The 26,939-nt window shown below is 43.1% G+C and overlaps 1 protein-coding gene and 1 non-coding gene across 3 annotated transcripts in view; both read right to left on the bottom strand.

Moving 5' to 3' along the window:
• Positions 1–26,939, bottom strand: part of SOS2 (SOS Ras/Rho guanine nucleotide exchange factor 2) — a 230,141-nt gene that overhangs the window by 20,911 nt on the left and 182,291 nt on the right. For both annotated transcript variants that reach the window (XM_029598366.1, XM_029598367.1), the window contains exons 15-20: positions 25,152–25,271; positions 22,414–22,576; positions 7,058–7,175; positions 4,145–4,317; positions 1,819–1,935; positions 191–452 (exon numbers count right to left, since the gene is read on the bottom strand). In XM_029598366.1, the coding sequence (XP_029454226.1) occupies positions 191–452; positions 1,819–1,935; positions 4,145–4,317; positions 7,058–7,175; positions 22,414–22,576; positions 25,152–25,271 (953 nt within the window). The remainder of the gene's footprint in view (positions 1–190; positions 453–1,818; positions 1,936–4,144; positions 4,318–7,057; positions 7,176–22,413; positions 22,577–25,151; positions 25,272–26,939) is intronic.
• LOC115091395 lies at positions 4,315–4,425 on the bottom strand. Its single transcript, XR_003856700.1, has one exon. It is a non-coding gene; the product is annotated as a U5 spliceosomal RNA (small nuclear RNA).

The raw sequence follows: 26,939 nt of genomic DNA, 5'->3' as shown, positions 1-26,939 counted from the left end.
TAGCACAAGCTCCACATATTTTTCTGTGCTACTGATGCTTTTACTGCAGGCTTCCTTAGGAATTGGTGCTTATGGGAAAGGGACAGGTAAGAACTGTGAAACTTGTACATAGAATGCCCCCCCCCCACACACACACACACACAAACTGTCATGGAATGGCATCATATACAACAGGGAAATAAATCCATACCATAAGAACTGTTGAGGTCAATATCCAAAAACACACTGAGCTCCGAGGATGCAGACACTGGAGGTGTGGAAGGGGTGTTTGGGGAGGTTGGGGCTGACATAGTTGATTCATGTTCAGCTTCAGTGATCCTGCTAAAACTGATTTTGCATGGTTCTCTTTCCAGTGGCGTTGGATGACCTCGAAGGGTGCCAGAGGTAGACAGATGCCTGCCGCTATTGGGCCGTATCCCAGGAGATTTTAAAGAGAATGATGTCTTTCTGGGCTAAAAATCACAGCGTTAATATCAGTATTAGTAGTCCCACGCTAAGAACTGGTCACAGATATGAAAGCACAATATTTGTAATCTCAAAAATCCCTCCAAGAATTAAACTAATATATCTATAAATTAGTTTAATTCTTGGAGGGATTTATATATATATATATATATATATATATATATATATATAAATTAGTTTAATTCTGGTATATAGATATAGATATATATATATACACACACACACACACACACACAAGTTAAAAGAAAATCTATACAAAGTTACATTAAACAAACAGCAGCATGATATTAGGACACACATACACCATGGCTGCCAACTCATACAAATTTTAACTGACAGCACTTTTTTTTTTTTAAACACTTATTTTGTGCACAGCTAGAGTTATGCCAAGATTCAGCTCTCTCTGTGTTATGGAGCTCTCTGTCTGTACTGTAAGTACATTTTAGCCAAAGGACTGCTGCAAGAGGTTTCCTCAGGTTTTGCATGAGGTCCTGTCAGGCTGTGCAGGAGGTGGGATGGGCCTGCCTCTCCTAACTCAAGAGCTGACTTTGAGCCCACAGCATCGGAGAAACAGGGCTAAGCCCTGGCTCCACTTACAGGAAAAGCAGTTCATCATTTTTGGGACTTTACAGGGCAGGTGAGTTTGCACATTTATTAAAAAAAAAGAAACAAACTTGTCATTAAATTTAGCAATAGTTGGCAACCCTCACACACATAAATCTGAAGCAAGACCATAATATAGGTCTGCTTTTGTAAGTAATAACAATATGCAATTTCTAAAGACAGACCATATCACTTCCTAGTCTATTTTTCTTTTTAAATTCAGGAAGACCTTTCTATCAGTGGTGGAAAAACATCTTTTAAAAAGTGCTCATTTATCATTAAGACACTGCAGTTGACATGTAGTAAGATTGAAACTGAAACACTTCACGGTGATTCTTAATGGAGTTTGCCGTTCTCTTAGTAAGGAGGACAATACAGAAATGAAAGCAACCCCTCTGACACAGCCAGTTCATAGGCTGTTGGTTGCAAAAGCCGTAGTAGTGGGATATATGGTGCTAAAAAATATTGCCAGGTACAATGAGGAGGAAAATAAACTTTTTTTTAAAAAAAGCAGTAACTTGCTTTGTGCTCATTAAGCAGTGGGCAGGTGACTGGTAGTGTCCTGTTGGAGCCTGCATCTCCTGATTATAAAAGCACAATAGATTTATCACCACCTTTCAGTGACTGGCATGGAAGGGCCCAGGATCACAAAACAAAACTGCACAAACACCACCCTGGCAAATCAAAGGCTCATCAAAACACTTTTGTACAACATACGCGGCGTAGAAGAGATCTGAAACACTCCCTTACATATCTAGTTGGCTGCTTGCAGTTGCGAGGTTCAATTTCTAGTGATTTGTTGAACAAGTAGTCTGTAAATTCTTTTTCAGATGCATTTCCCATTGGGTTTAAATTTTCAAAGAATCTCTAAAATAAAAAAAAACAATTAGCAAATATTTAGTACATTTAACCCTATAACTCGTATTGTCTTAACCTGTTACCTCAAACTGTATCTGTTACATAATACATATTATCCTTAAATAGCACATAACTCCCCCAATAAAACAATCCAGGAATTAGAATAGCCAATCTCCAGCAGAACAGCAACTGCTCACGAATCAATACCACCAACAGGGTTGGCCCACTGTCAGCACTCTGGTCAAATTAGTGAGTCTGGCCTCTGCTCCTGGGGCTGCCAGCGGATACGGGGGTGGCTTTCACAGCCCCTTGAGGAAAAAACCATACCACTTACAGGTCAGAGTCTGAGTACACTTACACAGGTCTCTGCCAGGAATCGCAATGTTACTGTGATGGCTGAGCTAGATGGGAAGGAGAAGTGGTTTAACGAAAAAAAGGGGGGGGGGGGGGGGGGGAACACAGGTAAGCATGAAGGAAGACTCATGATGCCAAAGCTCAATGGAGTACTACAATGAACACGCATTCATCAAAAATAACACATAAGTGAATATTTTTCTATGGGACCTTCATATAAACCCCAACTGTTGATATCTTTTAAAGCATTAATTATGCTCCATCGATAGCCCACAGGGGTACGGTTTTAATCATAGGTCCAATTTTTTTTGAGGATTTTTTTTAAAGCATTTCACACAAAAATTTTTTTTTTTTTTTTTTTAAAAAGTGCACTACTTCCCTTAATCATAGAAATGAATTCATGCCCAACACGGTACCATGTTTCGCAGAGCTGCTGCTTCAGGGACTGGAATCAGTATATTTCAGAATCCACAAATATTCTCTTTTCTTTTCAGTCCCGTAATTGTTATTTTTTGAGTTGATGCGGCCGCTGGTTTTTTCAAAAAGGCATTTTTACCAGTCACAAACTTGGCGTTTTTACAGAGTTAAAGAGCGTGATGATGTCATCACGCAACGCCATCACGTAACAAATTAAAAAACTTGCTCTTTAACTCTGTGAAAACGCAGAGTTTGTGACTGGTAAAAATGCCTTTTTGAAGAAACCAACAGCCGCATCAACTCAAAAAAAAAACCAACCCAATTACGGGACTGAAAGGAAAAGAGAATATTTGTGGATTCTGAAATATACTGATTCCAGCCCCTGAAGCAGCAGCTCTGCGAAACATGGTACCGTGTTGGGCATGAATTCATTTCTATGATTAAGGGAAGTAGCACATTTATTAAAACAATTTTGTGTGAAATGCTTTAAAAAAAAAAATCCTCAAAAAAAATTGGACCTATGATTAAAACCGTACCCTGTGAGCTGTTGATGGAGCATAATTAACGCTTTAAAAGATATCAACAGTTGGGGTTTATATGATGGTCCCATAGAAAAATATTCACTTATGTGTTATTTTTTATGAATACGTGTTCATTGTATTTTATTTTTCGTTTCATCTACTAAGGCTTTTTCTATATTATTAAAGCTCAATGGAGGCCAGATCTGATTGAGCTGGAAGCTCAGAAGAAAACTCCTGAGGAAAGAAAAATTCACTGCTAAATTACAGTAGGATGGTTACAGGTGGGCAACAACTTTGTATTGCCTCACAGTGTTTACAGCAGGATATGCCAACCATCCACCAGTTAATTCTGACTGGGACAGAGTACGCTCCATACTGCTGTCCCTTTGCACAAATACAGATAAGAGTAGGAAGACGAACACTGAAAACCAAGTGGGGGGGTGGGGCCTCAGTTTTCCCAAGTTAATGCTCTCCGCTCAGCAGTGGCAGAGTTAGCTCTGCTACTGGGCTCCCCCCACAGCTCCTTTTCTCCCCAGTACAAAGCAGCGAAACTCAGAAGAACACACAGCCAGGGCAGCGGAGCTCTGGTTGATCAAACAATCTCTAATGGCAGAACAGAAACAAAGCCACCAAATGCCTTGCCTACTGGACTGCTCCATGTACCTGTACAGCTCCTGAAATGAGCTCTTTCCCATCCTATCTGGAATATAAAAGTGGTGTACAAATAAGGCCTGCACATCATGTGTTCTAGAATAACCGTATTAACAGTGGTAGAGTTATGTGCTACTTTTTAAACTGTTTTTAAACAGGTGAAAGGATAATGTACATTTTTACTGCAGTTTGCTCCTTGTATTTCACGGTTGTGGCCAGCAAAAGAGAATTTTAGCACTGCAGTTGTTCGTGCGGTCTCAGACTCTTTTCCTTACCCTTACATCTGGCTCTATCCGTAAACAGTAAGGCTGGTTTTGGTATTGCTGGATTTCCCCCGTAATCTCAGCCACTTTTCTTCTTTTGCTGAAGTTAATCAATTCTTTCCCATGTCTTTTAAGGAAGTCGGGATTCCCTTCCTCTGTCTTCAGAATATTTGTTAAATATATTCCTAATAGGGGAAAAAAAGATGAATTTAAATTCATAGGTGGTCCCTTTTTCATGGACATCTTTAGAAAGAGGCAAAAGATTTATACATTTTGAAGAGACCCCAGAGCTTATCTGCCACTTCTTGATTATCTTTTGCCCCAAGTGCTCTCTGCCAGCAAGGACCTGTCTTCAAAATTCCCACTCATATCACTTCTTTTCTTTCTATCACAAAATCCAGAAGCAGGGTGGAGAAGCTCATGAAGCCGGCAGTCAGGGTGCTATCAAGTAGAACAAAGGGAAGACAGCAAAAAGTGATGCAGACATGTCAAGTCCACATGTGCTAGTGAAACCAGATGCTGAACACATCGCACATTATGTACGATGCCTGTACAAGATAATGCCACAGCCATGCAGCTGGAAGCCTGTCCTGGGAAGCTCTGCACATTTTCTCTATGATGTCCTGGTCTCCACTAGGCTCAAGGACAGACACTTGAGTACTTGATCCCAGCTAGAACCTTCAGAAATAGTGAGGTGATCAGCTTATGAAAAATGTGGAAGTCTTTCATGAAAAAAACTTTTTGAGGACTTGTTTTCCTTTCAAACATTTGCTTAGAATGCATTTTCAAAATGAAACCATAATGAAAAATGTATTTTATTCATTCATCTCTATAAACTTTCATTACTAAAAAGACCTTTAAGGTTTACTAAAGGAAAATTGGTTCTTACCTGCTAATTTTTGTTCCTGAAGTACCACAGATCAGTCCAGACAAATGGGTTTTGCATCCCTACCAGTAGATGGAGGCAAAGAACCACTACTACTTAACTGAGAGTGTCATCTGCAGACCCTCAGTACTGACCTGTAAACAAGCCAAACTTAAGAGTGAACACTACTGAACTATCCCCTGCTTTCCCAGGGTGAATGTCAAGACCAAGGGTTGGAGCACCCTGAATTGGAACTCTTAGATGAATCCTAAAGAACAATCAAACCTGGAAACTCTTTTTTAGGCTCTGAATATATATATATCTATATTCAGTATATATCTATATATATATATCTATATCTACATACACACTGAATGCTCCAGAAAATATCAGCACAAGTTAAATTGGACTTTCGTAAATCAGGGGCAGGGTCTCTGGACTGATCTGTGGTACTTCAGGAATGGAAATTAGCAGGTAGGAACCAATTTTTCTGTCCTGATCATACCCCAGATGACAAGTGGGATGTACCAAAGCATCCCTATACACTGGGCGGGCATACGAAAGACCTGATCTCAATACACTCTCTCCAAAACTCAGTTCTACGGCACCTGAACATCCAACTAGTAATGCTGAGAGAAAGTGTGCAACGAAGACCATGTAGCCGCCTGGATCCGCCACACCAACCAGTGCTTCTGGATCTCTGGGTCATCCCCCAGACCACTGCCCGGATCACCACTGGCCTCCGTCAGGTCCCTTGATCCCAGTGACTGAGTCAGTCCCATCCTGCCGGGACCACCTTGGCCTTTTTTGTGGGCCCCTGTGGCTTTCCTCCCCCGGCCCGCTTTTCCACCACTCCATGCCTGGCCAAGGATGCCTTGTGCATCAACAGAACAAATTCCAGAGAAAAATCCTGCTGTTCCTCAGGATCAGACTCATCTGGATCCCCTTCTCTAACAAATCCTCCCCCCAGAGGAAGCCCCACAGGGGAAAGAGGAGAAGGGGTATCCCTCCTGCTGCAGAGGAACCCCTTTCTTTTTTGGGTATCCCTTCTGCTGGAGCAGAACCCCCTTTTTTTTTTCCCACATGCCTCTGAAAGCACCTTGGCGCTTTCATCCCCCCACCCCCCCAAGGGGACCACGGACCGGGTCCTTCTCTGGCCTCCTGTAGCGACTTCTGAGGTTCCTTCACCTCCCGAGGCACATTCGCTTAAGCACTTCCTACACAGTAGGCACAGTATTTCCCCGTCCTTGGTATCAGCTATAAGGACCTTCAGTATAAATTTTGGGATGCTAATCAATTATCAAAATTTGGTCTAAAGTTGATTTGTCTCTTCCTGAATTCCTCAAGCATGCTAAGCTTGGCTCCAGTTCATCTGAGAGAGTTTCTTTGGTGTCTAATCTCTCTGTAGTAATTGTTTCCTTTTTAATTGTGGGAATGGCTTGTGACCTGCTGTTACTCTGGGTATATTGGGTTTTTCATTCCTGTTTTACTGTTTTTTCCCCAGTCTTCTTTCAGTTGCCTCTGTCCTTATTTGTGGATTTCTAAGATTACCACCTGATATAAAGGGATTTTTGCTTTTTTGATTATGGAATTTGTGTATAATCTATTGCAGTATTTTTGTTTGAGCTTACATATTTTCAAAATTTTAATAAATAGAAAGTTAAAAATGGAGACGTATGAAGAAGATGAACATAATGCAATTGGCTAATGAAATGCAAATTAGCAGGGCACTTTCAGAATACTCCGTCACAGTATAGCAAACTGTTTTGCATATTTATCATGAAATTATGCCAGCAATCTAACACAGCATAGGGTGCATTAGACATTCAAATACATTCACAAACATGGACTCTACAGTTATGTCAGGCAGATGATAAATCTGTCAACTACATAAACCATGCATTTCCTTTCCCAGTACCGACCTGAATGACATTCAGCATAGAATAAAAAAAGAAAAACCAAAGAAAAAAAAATTCGGAAAGGTCTGCATTGATTGCAAACAACTCCACTGATATGTATCTCTTGTCATCATAGCATCTAAAGAAATGTAAGAGGCTCACCAAAGAAAGGCACACAGGGCGGATTGATAGACTTGAGCTTTGCCAGGTATTTTTTGAAGTGGTCTTGACTTAGTTCAACTGCTTCATCCAGAACCTTTCTCCTCCTCTCCTGCAGCGCCTGCAGACAAACCATAAATGATTTTACTGATCGAACTGGGTGGGCCCAAATCAAGAAAGGACAGTGCTTCCATACAAACTTGGGTGAGTTTAATTTTTTTTGATAAGGGAAGAGTGTGGGCTGTGGATGTTCAGCGATATTCTAAAACCAAGCAGATAAACCCACCACTCAAAACTCAGTATTCTAAAACTTAGTACTGTTGCCTGTTCAGTTCAGCTGAAAACAAACATTTCTAACAGGGATTAACACAGTATCTCAAAGTTTACCCATCATTAGGAGGAAAGCTGGTGGTGTTCAGTAAGATTTCATCTCCAGCAGGCAACCCAGGTCTTGAAAAGAGGAAAACCAGAAATAAAAAGGAAAAGGGAAAGAGATGAGAGTCAGGCAAGCAGGGGAAGAAGCCATGGAAGGGAAGGGAATGGATACCTAGAAAACATTTTTGTCTTTTAATGGTTAGGATACCCTTGGCAACACGTATGCTTCTTGACATATTCCATGATAAATGCTTGCTGACATGGGCATGGTGATGGAAATAAAAGTTGTGCACTACTGTATGCTGCAATTTATTTTTTTTTAAGCTTTTCCCATGGCACACGTGCAGCTCGATAGTGGAATGGCAAGTTTTCTTAACTGTAAAAAGGATTCTCCAAAGACAGCAGGATGAATTAGCCTAGGAGGATAATTTTCAAAACTGCTCACATGTGCATAGAGAATCATGCAAATTTACTATTGTGTTTTATAATCTACATGGATACAATATGTACAGGTTATAAAATACGAAGACATAAGCGTGCAAACATGCTCATGTATGTAAAAACTGCGAGCCGCGTAAGTGTTGCTACTTATATGGATGAAGGAAAATAGGTTCTTACCTAATTTTCCTTCCTGTAGTACCACGTATCAGTCCAGACTCCTGGGTTTATTCATCCCTGCCAACAGATGGAGACAGAGAAAGTTTCACAGACATTGCTTGATAAGCCCTGGTGCCACCTGCAGTTCCTCAGTATTGATATGTACCCAAGCAAAAAGATTATGGGCAAAAACTTGATAAAAATTGTAAAAAAAAACCTTGTAAAACTAGTAAATTGTGATTAAACGAACAAAAGGTGTATGCCCAAAAGATTACAGCTGAGCGGAAGACTCTCCCCTCCAAAACCAGGCGGGTTCTGGACTGATCCATGGTACTACAGGAACGAAAATTAGCAGGTTAAGAACCAATTTTCCTTTCTCTGTTTGTACCCAGATCAGTCCAGACTCTTGGGATGTACCAAAGCTTCCTAGAGAGGATGGGATCTGGAGAGTCCCGCTCACAAGACCTTTTCACCGAAAGTTTGGATTCCCCAAATCCAGTCAGTAATGCCTCACAAAGGTATACAATTTCCAAGTCGCCACTCTGCAAATCTCCTGTGGAGAAACCAACCTAGCCTCTGCCCATGAAGCCGCCTGAGCTCAAGTCAAGTGGGCCCACAAACCCTCAGGAACCCGATGGCCCTTGATAATATAGGCCGACCCAATAGCCTCCTTAAGCCACTTTGTAATGGTTGCCTTGGAGGCATGGGTACCTTTCTTTGATCCGCTCCATAAAACGAAAAGATGATCCGACCTCCTGAAATCATTAGTAACTTTGAGATACCGCAGTAAAGCCCTGTGGACATCCAATAGCTTATGTTCTCGAGCATGCGACACAAAAGCATCCAATTCTGGGAAAGCTGGGAGTTCGACAGACTGATTGACTTGGAAAGCAGAGACCACCTTCGGAACAAAAGAAGGAACCGTACGAAACGAGACTCCTGAATCTGAAATTTGAAGGAAAGGGTCACGGCATGACAAAGCCTGCAACTCCGAAATCCTCCTGGCAGAACAGATGGCCACTAAGAAGACTACCTTGAGAGTCACGACCTTAAGGGTCGCTCTACGGATTGGCTCAAATGGAGCGTCACACAACACTCGCAGAACTAGATTAAGGTTCCAGGGGGCACAGACCTTCCTCACTGGAGGACGAAAATTCTTAACTCCCCGAATGAACCTCAGTACATCGGGATGAGAAGATAAGGTGTATCCCTCAACTTTTCCTCGTAAGCAAACTAGAGCCGTTACCTGCACCCTAAGAGCGTTAAAGGCAAGTCCTTTAGCTAAACCTTCCTGTAGAAAAGAAAATGCGAGATAATGAGGCCCGAACCGCCGGTATCCCTTTGGACATAACACCAAGCCTCAAAAGCCTTCCAAACCCGACCATACGAGAGAGAAGTAGACTTCCGCTAGCCTGCAAAAGCGCAGCGATCACCGCCTTTGGGTATCCTTTCCACCTCAAGCGTCGCCTCTCAAAAGTGAAACCGCTAGACAAAAGCAGTCTGACAGGTCAGAAAATATGGGTCCCTGACGAAGAAGACATGGAAGGTGACTGAGGCGTGGCGGTCCATCCACTGCTAAATTGACGATCTGCGAACCACGGTCAACGCGGCCACTCTGGGGCTACCAGCACCACATCTTCCGGATGCTTTTCTATCCGATGTAACACCTTGCCCACTAGAGGCCACGGAGGGAAAACAAAGCAGGATCCAGAGGCCAGGGTACCACCACAGCGTCGACCCCCTGGGTCCCGTATTCTCTCCTGTGGCTGAAAAACTGAGGTGCTTTCGCATTGAGGCGAGTCGCCATCAAATCGACGTGAGGACAACCCCACTCTTTTTGGATGAGCTGCATAACTGAATCCGCCAATTCCCACTCGCTGGGATCTAAGCTCTTGCGACTGAGAAAATCGGCCTGGATGTTCTTGATGTCTGCAATATGAGATGCCGCTAACTGAACTAAGTACTGCTTCACCCAGAGAAACAGCTATTGAGCTTCCAAGGGCCACCCCCCGACTCTTGGTGCTGCCATAATGATTGATGTTAGCTATTGTCATCCTATTGTCAGACAGAACCCTGACCAAGCGACCTTGAACCAGAGACCAGTCGCACTGCCCTGGTCTCCAACTGACTGATAGGCCATGAGGCTTCTTCTGAAGACCACCAGAGAGACTGGCTTCAGTAGTAAGAACCACCCAATTCAGAACCTCCAGATCGACACCATGCTGTAGACTGGACGACTGCAGCCACGAGAGGCTGCCCCATGCTGAAACATCCAGAAAGACTGGTTGATGAAAAGCCTCTGACAGTGGATTCCACCTCTCCAACAGAGCTCTTTGAAGAGGCCACATATGCGCGAAGGCCCATGGCACTAGTTCCAGCATGGAGGCCATCATCCCCAGAACTTTCAAAAAAAAAAACCCAGGGGTATCCTCAATGCCAACAAGCTGTAACTTGGTCATTCTCTCCTCCGTGAGAAACACCTTGCCCTGCCTCATGTCAAAACAAGTTCAGAGGTAGTCGAGTTTCTAAGATGGTTCTAGGTGACTCTTCGCCCGATTGACCACCCAGCCAAGAGACTCTAGCAGACGAATAACTTTTTGCACTGCAGCACGGCACCCGTCTAATGACTTTTCCCAAATGTTCCAATTGTCGAGGTAAAGGTGCGCCAGCACTCCCTCGCGCTGAAGAGCCACCACCATCACCAAAACCTTGGTGAACATGCGGGGGAGCTGTGGCCAGACCAAAGGGAAGAGCCTGGAACTGGAAATGCTGACCCAGCACTGCAAATCTCAGGAAGCGCTGGTGAACCTGACGAATGGGGATATGAAGATATGCCTCAGTCAGATCCAGAGAAGCCAGAAACTCTCTGTTGCGCACCACCGCAATCACTGACCATAAAGTCTCCATGCGAAACCGTATCATCTTCAGCACCGCATTTACACGCTTCAGGTTCAAAATGGGGCAAAATCTGCCTTCTTTCTTTGGCACCACGAAATAGAGTATCAACCCATCCCGTTCGTCCGGAGGGACCGGGATTACAGACCCTAAGTCATGCAACCTGTGCAAAGTCCCACAAACTGTGCGACGCTTTTCCGAAAAACCGCAGGGGGAGACTAGGAACAGGTTGTGAATGGAACACGCAAACTCTAATGCATAACCATCTCTTATTACACTGAGGACCCACTGATCCTACATAACCTTGGTCTACTCCCCGTATAACTGCCCTAGGCGACCCCCTAAACAGGGAACAGCGGAGTGAACCAGCCTCGCCTCACTGGGAGGCCTTGGCCCTTGTAGCTTCCCCACCCGTGGGAGCCCTGAAAGGCCTCTGGCCGCCCCGAGAGGACTGACCCCAAGCTGGGCCTCAAGGCAGAAACTGTTTCTGCAATGCTGTGGTACCTCTAGATAGACGAGATCTTCTGCTGTCCCTAAAACGTGCCCGGGACTGAAAAGCCTGTCTATTCAGAGGCTTGTCCTCTGGTAAATTGTGCACCTTCGCCTCACCCAGCTGCTCCAAATAGGCGCCCTTTGATTGGTAATGAACCTAACTGGGACTTAGAAGACACATCCACACACCAATTAAGGAGTCATAGCAAACATTTATTTATTTATTTATTTAGGGATTTTATATACCGATTTTCTTGATACAGATCAAATCAACTCGGTTTACATAGAACGATAGTACATTAACAGTAACTAGTCAAACCTCAAAAGAGGAGACAGATTGTGAGCAGAAAGTAAAAAGTTACATTATAACAAGGGTGAGTAACTAGGAATTGGAAATGAAGAGACAGATAATCAAAGTAGAGAGATATAACAGAGAGAAGGGGCTTGAGGCCAACCTCAGGAGAATAACTCTAGCATTATAACATGATTATATGACATTCTGCTAGTTATTAAAGTACAGCTGATTGAAAAATATCTTAGTAGGATATAGTCTAGGAGACAGGAAAGGCTCTACCGAAAAGCCAAGTCTTCAGTTTCTTTTTAAAATTTATGAGGCAGGTTTCCTGTCGGAGGTCTGGGGGTAGTGTATTCCAAATGGTGGGGCCTGCTGTTGAAAAGGCCCGGTCCCTGATAGATAATCTTTGTATCAATTTGATTGGGGGAACATGAAGGGATCCCTTATAGGCATCTCTCAAAGGTCTAGCTGAAGAGTGTAATTTGAGAGGGTGTAGTAGGTCTAGTGGAGTCTGGTGGTGGATGTTTTTATGAATAATGGTGAGGAATTTGTGAACAATTCTAAAATTAACTGGAAGCCAATGTAGGTCTTTTAAAATGGGCGTGATGTGATCTCTGCGCTTAGTGTTGGTCAAAATCCTTGCAGCTGCGTTTTGGAGTAGTTGCAGAGGTTTTAATGTAACAGCTGGTAGACCTTGTAGGATCGAGTTACAATAATCGACCTTAGAGAACAGGATTGCTTGGAGTACAGTCCTGAAGTCATGGTGATATAGGAGAGGCTTGAGTTTTTTAAGCACCTGTAACTTGTAGAAGCATTCTTTTATAGTATAATTTATAAATTTCTTTAAGCTCAAATGGTTGTCAATAATAACTCCAAGATCTCTAGCATGAGTGATGTGGGAGGTAGTGTGCAATTGTTGTAAGTGTAGACTATTTTCAGGGGTGATAAGCAGGATTTCAGTCTTAGCAGTATTTAACACCAGGTTGAGGCTAGTAAGGAGATGGTTAATAGTTTGAAGGTGAGATTCCCATAATTTGATTGCTGAGTCCAAAGAGCCTGTTATAGGAATCAAAACTTGGACATCGTCTGCGTATACGTAGAATTTCAAATTTAGCGACGAGAGGAAATGGCAAAGAGGGAGGAGATAAATATTAAATAGAGTGGGAGATAGAGAGGAGCCCTGGGGGACTCCATGTGGGGAATTAGTATAAGGAGATTCCATATTATTGATTTTAACCTTATAACCTCGATTACTGAGGAATGAGTCGAACCATAAACATCTGGCCGCTACTGCGGAATCCATAATCCGAGACTATGAACGCACCAAATCAGAGAGAGCATCCACTACATACGCCTCCACGCGATCTGCGTTAGGAGCCTCGGCACCTGGTTGCGCTTGCCCATCCTTAAAACACTGAACCCAGCGCAGATGGGCTCTCTGCATAAAACTGGAGCAAACTGTGGCCTGCAGCCCCAAGGCAGACACCTCAAAAATCCTTTTGAGATGAAGCTCCAACTTTCGATCCTGAACATCCTTAAGGGCTGTGGCGCCCGCAACTGGAATAGTGATCTTTTTATTCACCACGTCTACCTTCAGAAGTGCAAAAAGCTCTAATGTTTGCTCAGGTAAGGGATAGAGTTTAGACATCACTCTTCTCACCCTTAAACCGAAGTCTGGGGAATTCTACTCATGCTCTACCAATTGCTTCACAGCCCTGTGATAGGGAAAGGCGGTCGGAGAAGCCCTAAGGCCATTGAGGACAGGATCCACCCCATCCATACCCAGATCCTGCTGAGGGGCCTTCAACCTCAACTCCTCGAGAACCTGAGGGAGCAGAGGAACCAACTCCTCCCTCCAGAACAGGAGGAGGATTTTGAGTTCATCCCCCCCCCTCTGGCCCCCAGGTCATCCCTCGGATCCATGTCAAGTAGCCCCTGATCATCACTGAGCACTCCCGACAGTGCCACCGTATCCCTGGGAGGGGTCTGAGTCATCTGATTCCTCAGCTGCACTCCCCGGGCACAACAAATGCTAAACCCCCAAGGGTCTCAAGTCCCGTGACTGATTGGGCCCCCACCGCAGAACCCGAAGGCATTGGGCACGGGCCCCGAGATGCCAGACCTTTCTGCGGGCATCCCCTACCCTCCTGCTGTGTCAGATAAGCCTGGTGAAGCAGAAGCATAAAATTGGTGGAAAACGGGCGAGAAGCCACATGCAAGGAAGAGGCCTGATCCCCCACAGGCCCTGGAGTTAGCACATCTTGTCTAATAGACCCCACTGAGCCCCCTGCCCCTCTAGGGGACCCGGGTGGACTGTGGAGAGCCACGGAGGGAGATCCCTTCCCCCTCCAAATATGGCAGCACATGTGAATCAGCATCCAAAATGGCCACTGCTCCTGTCACGAGGGAGCTGGCAGGTCCAATGCAATTGGCAGTAGCACTAGCGGACCCGACTACGGCTGCCGCACCGATCAATTTTCCTGCATTTAGCAACCATTGGGAGGAGGAGGGCCCTTCCCCCCTGAAACACATGCAGAGCAAAGGACAGCACGGCTGAGACATGCCGCAAGTGCCGCAAACCGAGCCACGAACCATCCCCCCCCCCCCCCCCCGAGGCAGAAGAAAGCCCTCGCTGCAGAAAAAAAGAGAAAAAAAAATAGCAGAGTCACTCCTCTCCTAAGGCTGAAGGGAGCTGTCCAGCTCAGATCAGCCTCAAGCAAACCAGGAGAGGAAAAGTCCCTAAAGAAAAGGAGATGAAAGCTGCCTGGGCGGCCTTGTGGAGGGGAGGGATCTGGACCACCAGATTTACCCCCCCACGGATCAACAAGGTTCGAGCATACAAAAAGGTCACCGACCTCCAGCTCATCCACCTCAACCAAACAGGGAAAGGGTTTCCTCGGGATCCAAACCCCTGGGAGGAAGGCTCACCCGAAAAGAAAAAAAATTAACCAAAAACTGTAGGTTTAAGCACCAGCCACCATCTGCTGGAGACAGAGAAATACTGAGGAACTGCAGGTGGCACCAGGGCTTATCAAGCAATGTCAGTGAAACTTTCTCTGTCTCCATCTGCTGGCAGGGATGAATAAACCCAGAAGTCTGGACTGATCCGGGAAATTCCGATTTATCCAGCTAAATAGAGGCATTTAACTGGATAAGTCTAAAATGCGCTAATTGTCCACTTAAGTATGACTTTTTGGACTTATCAGGGTATGTAAGGTAGATGGATAAGTCTATAAAAAAGCGCTGCTTAGCCAGATAAATCTTACACTACTTATCCATCTAAGGCCAGATTCATTAAGGCTTTACTCCCATTTTGTGTCTATGGAAAAAATCCTTAGGGAATCAGGTACTAAGAGGGTAACTTAAAATTGCTCACATCTATCCATTTACGTGTATATTAGCGCATGCAAAGCTGCTACTGTATTTTATAACCAGAGTGGAAAGGTTATAAAATACGAGTACATATGCGCACACAAATGCTCACATATGTCTAAACCACAAGCTGTGCAAGTTCGGACTTAATCTGGATAAATGCCAATTTATCTAGCTAAGTAACGGCATGTATCAGGATAAGTTTGAAAGCACTACTTAGATGGACCAATAGCACTTTTCAGACTTATCCGGCTAAGTAGCAACTGCTGCTACTTATCCAGATAAGTTCAAATCTGTCCATCTAAGTTGCAGCAAAGGCACTACTTAGCTAAATAAGTTGGAAATTAGACAAATAAATGTGCACAAATTATATTCCCGTGTTTTTGCTCTTCAAATATTAAAAAGGGATATGAGAGTAGATTTTACTTGCATTGTTTAGATGCATTTAATCCCCCATAAATTGGTTTTTTCATGCATAAGATAGGGGATTTTCTAACTTGCATGTGGCAATGAAATACCAATTAGTGTATCAGTTCGCCCAGTTCATTTGCAGCTTGTGAAGACTCTCCTGGCTCTTCATCCTGAAGTCCCCCATTTCACCCAGAACCCCCAACCAGTCATCTTTTCATGTTCTTTTTGTTTATGATCACTCACTCTTGATATTGAACAGAAGTAAATATACCCAAGTAAGATCCCACATTTCAATGCATAAATTGCTTATAAAATGGCAACTTACTCATGTAAACATTGGCATCTCCCTGGAACGCCCCATTTTTACCAGTGTAAATTTACTTGCGGACCTTTACTTACACGTGCATGTTGAGGTTTTTAAAATAGCATATACTCAAGTATATGCCATTTTACATGCATAAGTTCTATTTTATTTATTTATTTATATTAATTTTAAGTGTGCTACCTTTGAAAATTCAGCTTTATAATGCATGGGTGATGCCACCACAAAGCCAGCTTGCAGATTCACTAAAGACTTCACTGGGTATGTGTGAGAGTTCCCATACATGCACATTGCCTCATGAGTCCCTCAGACTCTTCAAAGCTTAAACTTCAGCAAGTAGTTTAACCTCCATGGAGGTGGGGGTATATTAAGTATGGCTAATTCACCCTACTGTCTATGGAGAACCCTGTTTACAGTTAAGCAAACTTACTTTCTCTGCGACAAGCAGACTAAATCAGCCATTACACATGGGGAGTCCCAAGCTGAGGGGATGTAGTGAAGTATTAAAGAACCCAGCCCCACACCAAGTGCACAATGGACTACTGGGTGAACAGGTTGCACAGAAACTACTTATTCAAAGTTACTTTCCCCTCAGGACATGCAGGATGGGAACAGATGACCAAGTAGATTTGAAAACATCCTCAATAAAAGTGGCCCTGAGATGAGGTGCTGAAGTCACCATGTTCCTCAGCTAATGAACTTTGACAGTCTGTAATCTAAGAGCCTACCAGCACGTAACAGTGCATTACAGTCTGCTAGCCAACTGGACAGAGTTTGGCAACTGCCCTTCCCAATCTGTTGGGATCAAAGGACACAAACAGATGAGAAGCTTGACAATGAGGCTCGAGTCCTCTTTAGTTAATATATCAGGCCTCTCTTACAGTCCTAGGAGTGAAGAGCTCATTCTTCTTTGTACACAAGTGGTCTTAGCAATAGCTTGATAAATGCGAAACGCAGATACTACGTCTGGAAGGAACTTAAGGCAAGTTCATAGAACCATTCCATTATGAAAAAAAAAGTATGGCGAATATGAAATCAGAACCTGCAGTTCACTTACTTTTCGTGCTTAACTGCTGAAACAACACTTTCCAGATGAGAAATTTCAGTCTACTGACTCAAGAGACTTGAAAAGAGATTTCATAAGTTAAGTTTGGTCCATATCAAGGTCCCAAGTACTGGAGGTTTACTAATGGAAGTCCTGGAATGCCACACTCCTTTCATGAATTTTAATACTAAGGGATTGAGAGAGATTGGAGTCCTTACCACCTGCTGGTGATACACTGCAATTGAGCTGAGATAAATTTTGACTGAATTGCTGTTTAGGCCTGAGGATGAGAGGCAGAACAGATACATGAAGCAAGTCACTCAGACCATTGGAGAAGAGATCCAAGCTGGTTGGACCTCCACCAAGTAGAGAACTTCTTCCATTTGAAACTGCAGATCTTCTGGTTGAAGGTTTCCTGGCAAAAATCAAAACATCCTCCACCTGTTTGGGAAAGAGTAAGCAGGAGACTATTATATGTTCAAAATTCACACCGTGAGGGCCAGCAATGGCAGGTTCAGTTGACAAAGTCTGTCTTCCTTCTGTGAGAGTCAGACATTCCCACTGAGAAAGTGCAGAGAAGGGCGACCAAAATGAAAAGTGAGATGGAACGGTTGCCCTATGAGGTAAGCTATGGAAGTTAGAGCTGTTCAGTTTGGACAAGAGATGACTGACAGGTGATATGATAGAGGTCTACAAAATCATGAAAGGACGAACAAGTTAATGTAAATTGGTTATTTATTCTCTCAGATAATAGGAGGACTAGGGGCACTATGAAGTTAGCAAGTAGCTATTTTAAAACAAATCAATGAAAAATTCTTTCATTCAGCAATAGTTAAGCTCTAGAATTCATTGCCAGAGGATGTGGTTACAGCAGTTAGTGTAGCTGGGTTTAAAAAAGGTTTGGATAATTTCCTAGATGAAAAATTCATAAACTGCTATTAAGCAATAGCTTGAGATGTATTTAATGCTTGGGTACTTGCTAGATACTTGTGACTTGGACTGGCCACTGCTGGAAAAAGAATACTGGGCTTGATGGACCCTTGGTTTGACCCAGTATGGTAATTCTTATGTTCTAACTGGAGACTGAACTGATAGATGAGCAAGATATGGAAACCATACTTTCTCTGGCCAGGCTGGTGCAATGAAGATTAATCTTGCCTTGTCCAGAAGGACCTTTCGGAGACTCCAGGCCATGAGAGGCATTGATGGGTAGTCAAAGTGACATGCCAGTTTACCAGAAAAGTGCCAAGAGTTAATCTGTAGGTGCTTGGATGCAAGCAGCAGAAAATTTTTACCTTCCTGTTAACATCTGAGGCAAACAGATCGAATACCAATCTTCCCCAGCAATAAGTCATCTCCAACTCTTTGATCCAAGGCCATTAGTGCAGTTGTAATTTTAAGGCTGTCCGCCAACATACTCTGGATTCCTGGAAGATAGGCCACCTGGAGATCGGCATTATGATATCCTGACCACAACCAGATTTGAATGGCCTTCTGGCAGAGTCAGTTTGGATTTCTCTTTCGGAAGAGGAGGTGAGAGTAACCGCTCAGAACATATCAAATGGCTCGCAGCTCCAGGTGTTTAAGATTTGCAGATGACTCCATTGGAGACCACAATCCTTGGGTCCATATCACACCAGTACATGCCTCCACCCATTAGATTGAATCACCTGATGCAGTGGGACTTGTAGCAAGAGATCCATTTTTAGAACTTCTGGATTCATCCACCACTAAAGCAATGCTCTTATCCCAGAGTTTATGGAAATTTGTGGGATAAAGGTTGATAGAGGTGATCCCAGTGGCTTCAGAACCTCCACTTAAGGCTCAGTATGTATAGATGAGGAGGGTGCATTACATATTGATATATTGTATCTTGACGTATTGGTGCTCCGTGCATCGAAGGCATCAATGTGGCACATGTTGGCGGCGCTGGTACATTGTGCATCAATGCACCAAAGGTGTTGGCATAGATGTATCCCAGTGTGCCCCGTTTCTTTGACACTAAGGGTTCACTGAATGATAGCACTGCCTCTTCTTTGCAGATTGGATCCCACTACTCATCGCAGAGGCCTTGGCCTAAAGCACAAGGGGGAGAGTTTTAGAAGGGATCTGGCTCAGTTTATTCAAAGAAGCGGACGATGCTGCATTGCAGGTCAAGGAATGATTGCAGATCCGAAAAGACTTTTGCAGCTCCTTGATTCTGTGGACCCTGGATTGCTAAGAATGAGGAGACATCCTCCCAATGTTCACTTGATCATGATCTGGGGAAGGCAGATGTAGCATAAACTCATGCCCATCTGTGAGGGACATAATCTTACTGCACAAGTACATATCAAATGCCATAATGGGTCAGACCAAGCGTCCATCAAGCCCCAGTATCCTGTCTCCAACGGTGTCAAATCCAAGTCACTAGTACCTGGCAAGTACCCAAACATTAAACAGATCCCATGCTACTAATGCTGGCAACAAGTAATGGCTATTCCCTATTAACAGCAGTTTATGGACTTCTCCAGGAATTTATCCAAACCTTTTTTAAACCCAGCTACACTAGCTGCCTTAACCACATCCTCTGGCAACGAATTCCAGAGCTTAATTGTGCATTGGGAGAAAGTATTTTCTCCAATTTGTTTTAAATGTGCTACTTGCAAACTTTAGGAAGTGCCCTCTATTCCTTGTATTATCCGAAAGAGTAAATAACAGTTTCACATTTACCCGTTCATCTCTTTTCATGATTTTGTAGACCTATCATATCCCCCCCTCAGTTGTCTCTTCTCCAAGCTGAACAACCCTAACCTCTTTAGCCTTTCCTCATAGGGGAGCCATTCCATGTCCTTTTATCATCTTGGTCACCCTTCTCCATACTTTCTCCAGTGTAACTATATCTTTTTTTGAGATGCGGCGACCAGAACTGCACACAGTGCGGTCTAACCATCGAGCGATTCAGAGGCATGACGACATCCTCCATTTTATTTGCCATTCCCTTCGTAATAATTCCTAACATTGTTTGCATTTTTGTCCGCCAAGCACAGAGCCGATGATTTCAATGTGATATAAACTATGATGCCCAGATCTTTTTCCTGGTTGGTACCTCCTAAAATGGAACCTAACAGTATAGCTTCAGCATGGGTTATTTTTCCCTATATACATCAACTTGCACTTACTACATTATATTTCATCTGCCATATGGACGCCAATCTTCCAGTCTCACAAGGTCCTCCTACAAATTATCACAATCCACTTGCGATTTAACTACTTTGAATAATTTTGTGTCATCTGCAAATCTGATCATCTCACTTGTCGTACCTCTTTTCCAGATCATTTATAAATACATTAAAAAGTACCAGTCAAAGTACAGATTCCGGAGGCACTCCACTGTAAAACAGACCATTTAATCCTACTTTCTGATTCCTGTCTTATACAGTTTGCAATCCACAAAAGGACATCTCCTCCTATCCCTTGACTTTTTAGTTTTCTTAGAAGGCTCTCATGAGGGACTTTGTCAAATGCCTTCTGAAAATCCAAATACACCAAATCTGCTCTTTCAGCTTTATCCACATGCTTACTTACTCCTTCAAAAAAATGTTGATTTGTTTGGCAAGACTTCCCTTGGGTAAATCCATGCTGGCTGTGTCCCATTAAATCATGTCCATGTGTTCTGTGATTTTATTCTTTATAATAGTTTTCATGATTTTTCCCAGCATTGAAGTCCATCGCTCTACAGTTTCCTGGATCACCTCTGGAGCCCTTTTTATATATCAGGGTTACATTGACTACCTTCCGATCTTCAAGTACAATGGATGTATTAATGATAGATTACAAGTTATTTGTAATAGGTCTGAAATTTCATTTTTTAGTTTTCAGAACCCTGGGATGTAAATCATCCAGTCCAGGTGATTTGCTACTCTTCAGTTTGTCAATGTAGCCTACTACGTCTTCCAGGTGCACCATTTTTGGGTCAGTTAATCTGAATCTCCCTTGAAAACCATCTCCAGAACAGGTATCTCCTCAACATCCTCCTCAGTACACACTGAAGCAAAGAATCCATTTAGTCTTTCCACAATGGCCTTATCTTCCCTTAAGTGCCCCTTTAACCCTTCGATCATCTAATGGTCCAACAGACTCCCTCGCAGGCTTCCTGCTTTGGATATATTTTTAAAAGTTTTTATTTTGAGTTTTTGCCTCTATGTCCAAATGTTTTACATTTAACTTGCTAATGCTTTTTCCTATTTGCTTCAGAACAGTGTGAATCTTGTCTGTTATATGATTTGATGAGAATATCAGACAAGTGTGGATGTGATAACCCATGTAACCATAGTTATGCTGCTTTAGTTGTTCTTGAAATCACACAGTGTTGTGCTTTTTGCCCATCTCTGGAGGTAAGGGCCCAAGAAGAAATCTTCCCTTCTCCTTTTCAACATTTAAAAATGCTGCTTTTGGGGCTGCTGAAGAAGTTAAGGCAACAAAAATTTCGAAAATTTGGTGTTTAGGAAAAATTTATAAACAGAGAGAAAGAATACACATCTGTGCTGTGCTCAGCCAAAAAATGATTGAGGCAGCTCACGAGGTACATGCTCAGTAGAGTTAGCTAGAAAAGACGAGTCTGTTCAGTGCTGCCGGATGATGTCACCCACATGTTATGGCTAATTCAGCCTGCTTATCAATAGAAAAATTATTTATTTATTCCAACCAGTCAGAAGGCAAAAAGCCTTGGACATATGACGCCAATTATGTTTCACAGGTTTAAAAAAAAATTTTTTCCTGTCCATAACAAAGAAAGCAGCAAAGCAATTATCAACCAACCGACATTAGGTTTGGAGGTTTCTTTTTGGATCCAGTTCCTTTGGACTTCCAGCTCAATCAGAACAGAAGCTGGGATCCAGTAATCTGAACCTTTATTCACAACTATCTGGGGATTAATTTTCCCCTATCAACTTAGTCATTGCAGCAACAATCTTCAGCTGGGGGGTTCTGCTTCAGGGCTCCTTCCAGGGCCCTGCAAACATAGGCCTTATATCCAGCCACTGTGTGTCACTGCTGCACAATGACTGGGATGCCTTCCCTTCAGGGGCCGTGAAAGCTGCATCCATAGTTCCAATCAGCCCGGTAGCTTAAGATCTGACTCAGGAATTGAACCCAGACCCTCCAGTGCACTGCCACTGTGCCATCAGGCTTGACCTAACCTTGGAGATCTCATCCAATTTGCAACCGTGTTAAGGGCATGGTTCTAGCTGCCTCAGCTGGTAGCATGTCCCCACTCACTCCTTTAAGGGCATTTACATTTTCTTTCAAATTTCAGCAGACAACTCAGCAAATTTCCACAATTCTATTCTTGAAGCTTCCCTGCCGCTTTCCTAAATAGTCTTTTAAAACACTTCTACAAAATGATCAGATTCTGCCTGCTCGCAGTATCTTCTGCTGATTGACTACATGTAGTCAGGATTTTACTGTTGCTATCCAGAATACAGCAGAATTATTTTGGAGCTTTCTAAATTACCAGCTCCATTTAGTTTTTTTGTTTTCATGACCTTTATGAGCTGGAGATGCACAAGACTTACCTCAAAAGTGTGATCCAGTCTGTACACAGGCACGGAGTTCACAGCACTCACAATCTCAAGCACACCACTGAAATTATTCAGGTCTTGAAAAACTTGCAGGATTTCTATGATCCTGCTGAAGACTGCCACTCTCTCTTCAAAATTCTCCGCTTCCATCAGGCACCTAATTAAAAAAATTTTTATAAATTCAGAAGCATAAGTATGTAACACTTTTCTGTTAAGTAATCATAATTTCTTTTTCATCTTTCAGGAAAAGGAAATGTCCTAGCTGAATCATAGCCAGCATTTTACTGAAAAGCCTTAATTTTTCCAGCCTTTGACTATTGTAACTCTGCACTGCAAGTTGCCGGTAAGTTCCTTAAGGTCGCTGCAAATTGTACAGAATTTTGCTGCCCACATTCTTATTGGTTTAAGGATTAAAGATCATCCTGTTCTCTATTCAGTCCGCTAGCTCCTGATATAGTGGAAAGTGAATTTTAAAATATTAATATTTTATATATATATATATATATACATATATATAAATATAAACTCATCAACAATGTTGACACCTCTTGGATCAACACTATCCTGCAGATTTATACCTCTCCAACGGGCCGATACTGTAAAGTCCGAGGGAGAGCGGACGAACGTCTGCTCTCCCAGCGCCGGTGCGCGCGATTCTCTATTTAAATTAGGTGACGCGGTAGATCCGGGTAAAAGGAGACGCTAGGGACACTAGCGCGTCCCTAGCGCCTCCTTTTTGGGCAGGAGCGGCGGCTGTCAGCGGGTTTGACAGCCGACGCTCAATTTTGCCAGCATCGGTTCTCGAGCCCGCTGACAGCCACGGGCTCGGAAACCGGACGCTGGCAAAATTGAGCGTCCGGTTTTCGGCCCGACATTCAGGCCGAATTACATTTTTTTTTTTCCCTTTTTTTTACTTTTCGGGACCTCTGACTTAATATCGCTATGATATTAAGTCGGAGGGTGCACAGAAAAGCAGTTTTTACTGCTTTTCTGTGCACTTTCCTGGCGCCGGAAGAAATCAGCGCCAACCTTTGGGTCGGCGCTAATTTCTGAAAGTAAAATGTGCGGCTTGGCTGCACATTTTACTTTCTGCATCCCGCGCGCATACCTAATAGGGCCTTCAACATGCATTTGTATGTCGAGGGCGCTATTAGGTGCCGTGGGTTGGACGCGCGTTTTCCTCCCCTTACTGAATAAGGGGAAAGGGAAAACGCGCGTCCAAGAGCAGGCTAACAGTGCGCTCCCTTAGCAACCATGTGTTTTGCTCATCTTGCTGATACTCATGACCATGCATTTTCTGTTGCTGGAACTGTGCTCTGGAACACTCTACCTGGACCTTTTTGTTTGACAACTGATGCCCATGTTTAAAAAAAAAAAAATAAAAAAAAAAAAGGGCACTGAAAACTCTTCTCTTTACGAATGCCTTTAATTTGGCACATTTGGCCTGCTCATGTGTTTGCTGGAAAGCTTTGATTGATCTCGATGTTTTTTATTTGGTAATGTGTTATCTCTTGCCTTTTTGTATGATATAGTTTTATATATGTTTAATTGTAACTTGCCTCGAATCTTGAAGGGTGAGGGAGAGAAATCTATTAAACTAAACTAAAACCAGTTTCACTTGTGTCATGGCAGAACACTGAAAGAATTTATGGTATGCAGCTGCAAGTCTGTGGTGGTGTTGTAAGTCATATTCATTCATGTAATTTCCTTTATTTATACTTTTTCTAAAAATACAATAAGTTATTCTGCAACATCCCATCATGGGTAGAGCATGACACTGGGCTGCTCCGTCAATCAATTGCATACTCAAATGGGCAACATGTTAAGCAGACTAACCCCGTTGCATCTCAGGAAAAAAAAAAAAAAGCAACCCACCCACAACACAGTGGGTCCAGCCCTTCCAGCACCATCCCCACACAAAAGCACCAAAGAAACTAGCTGACTACATCAAAGAGTTACAAGGGTGGTATAGCTCTACTGTGGGAAGAGCCCTGGTTTTCTCACCCCTGAGGTAAAGCAGCATTTCCAAAGGCCACGATAATGCAAGGAAAGGGAAGATGGGCAGGCAGAAGGGGAATGAGACAAGGAAGAAAAGGGCATCAACGAGAGGAATATTGGAAGGAGGAACAGCATAAGCAAATTCTAGGGATCTGCTTAATCTCTCTTCCCATCTACAGTATCATGCCCAACCTTTTCTAACCATACTGCAGGGCAGTGATGTGGTAACACAGACAAATGTCTAAAGCCTCGTGTACTCCTTAACTCATGCTATGAAATATTTCAATAGCTGTTTCACGATACCAATAATTTTTACTGTGCCAGTGAACAAGTGCTCAACTAATATGCTTCATCCAAGAGTAGAACTAGCCAGCCCCCAGCTGCAGGCCTAAAGATGCTTCATGCTCTGGGTGAGAGAAGGGAAATATAACTCACAGAGAGTGAGGAAGGACAGAAATGGTCACCTCTGCTTCACTCACGAATTATGATGAACCCATTAGGTAATATCCACTGGCCTTCCAAACTCTACAGGTCTCAACTTTTAGTCAGCAGCAGTTCCAGCCAGGAAACAGACTCGTCCTCAGCCTCACATTATACGACTATGTAGCAGTGTTAAGTTAGCAGTGAAACTTACTGCTCAAATACACAGGATACAAAATATATAGTATTTTCTTGAGCATTCCAGTTGCAAACACTGAACTGGACTTTGTTATTAGCATGGAAAATATACTCACTTTTCAAACCAAAGAGTGAGATTTGTAGTATGGCGAATCATTTTTAATAAATTGGGAGAATTGATTTCCTTGTCATCTTTTGTCCATACACTGCCAACAAGCTCGGAAGGTTGGACTGCCCTGTTTAAAAAAAAAAAAAAGAAGGGGAGGAGGCATGTAGCACCATAATGAGGAACATTTAACATTTCATACTATGAATTTATTTTTTTGAAGAATTTAATTCCTCTTTATGGGCTTCTTCCTATATGGCACTACTACAGGCCCCATTTGGCAGAGTACAGCCCCAAACTGCAATGGGACAGCTCTGCCCTTAATACCATCATCAAGACGGTGGCTTGTAGACAAACCACAGCAGAGAAATTTAACATTATATGTTGAAACATTTACTTCCAAAATGCTACCCAGACACCTTTCTTTCTTTGCTTTTGAAAGATTTTATTGACCTAGTTACAGAATTTAAAAGGGCTTACAGAGAACATTTTACAAAGTAGTTAGACTACATTTAGTACCCCCTGAAGCAATGTCCTGAGGACTAAGTGACCCTTTAACTTACTGTTCAATGTTTGAGGGGCCCCAGGGTTAATGCAATACTCCTTTGCATACCACAGCATGACAAAAACTATCAAGAATTTCTTTACAGTTCTTAAGATGCTGCATTGCTATTTTTCTGAAATGGTTCAAAAAGACTAGACCAATATAGATCCTTGGATTCAATCAGGTTTTCTCTCAAAAATCCCACTTATAACACACTAAGTTCTTAATTGTGACCCTTTTTAACCAAACCTTCTAAGATCATTAAAAACCCAATCAGACCACAATCCAAAATGTGTCCAATCTTAGAAAATACGCCAACAACCCTTTCAGAATGGAGAAATTATTTACCTGATAATTTTGTTTTCCTTAGTGTAGACCAATGGGTTATATGTTCCCCTGCTAGCAGATGGAGACGGAGTCAGGTTTTAAAGCTGACGTCACCTTAGACACACCCCGGCAGTGAACACAGCCCTTCAGTATTCTCTTCAAAAGTCATTGTGGACATATTGAAAAAACGTGATTAAAACTTTATTATAACTAATAAATGGATAACCGTAACTGTACTCAGCCACATAAACGCCGAGTACACAGCAAGATTATAGATGCCCTGATCTAGGGATTGGGCGACTGCTTACTCGTAACCTTTTGGAATCGATATTCACTTCACGGACGATTCCTTGGCACCGTTCTTGGGCAGTCACGAGCAGGATGCTGAGTCCATCTGTCTATACTAAGGAAAACAAAATTATCAGATAAATAATTTCTCCATTTCCTAGCGTGTAGCCAGATGGACTCAGGACCAATGGGATATACAAAAGCTACTCCCGATCGGGGCGGAGGGCTGCCCGCGGTTCGGGTAGCACCACCCTTGCAAAGGCTGTGTCCTCTTGGGCATGAACGTCCAGGCAATTGAACATGGAGAAGGTGTGAGAGGACGATCACGTCGCCACTTGGCAGATGTCGTTAGGAGACAGTAGCTTAGCTTCCGCCAGGATACTGCCTGAGCCCTAGTGGAATGAGCTTTAACCTGAAAGGGTAATGGCTTTCCTGCTTCTACATAAGCTCCTGTGACTACCTCCTTGATCCAGCGAGCTATGGTAGCCCGTGAAGTTGGTTCACCCTGCCTCCTTCCACAGTGAAGAATGGACAAGCAGTCTGTCTTGTGCATCGGTTCTGAAAGTTCCAGATACTGCATCAAAATCCTACTGATGTTTAAACAACGGAGGAGGCGGTATTCTTCCATGTCCTTGTGCC

Source organism: Rhinatrema bivittatum, chromosome 4, assembly GCF_901001135.1.
Source record: "Rhinatrema bivittatum chromosome 4, aRhiBiv1.1, whole genome shotgun sequence".
In the NCBI taxonomy this organism is placed as follows: domain Eukaryota; kingdom Metazoa; phylum Chordata; class Amphibia; order Gymnophiona; family Rhinatrematidae; genus Rhinatrema; species Rhinatrema bivittatum.
This window is presented reverse-complemented; position numbering and strand designations above follow the sequence as displayed.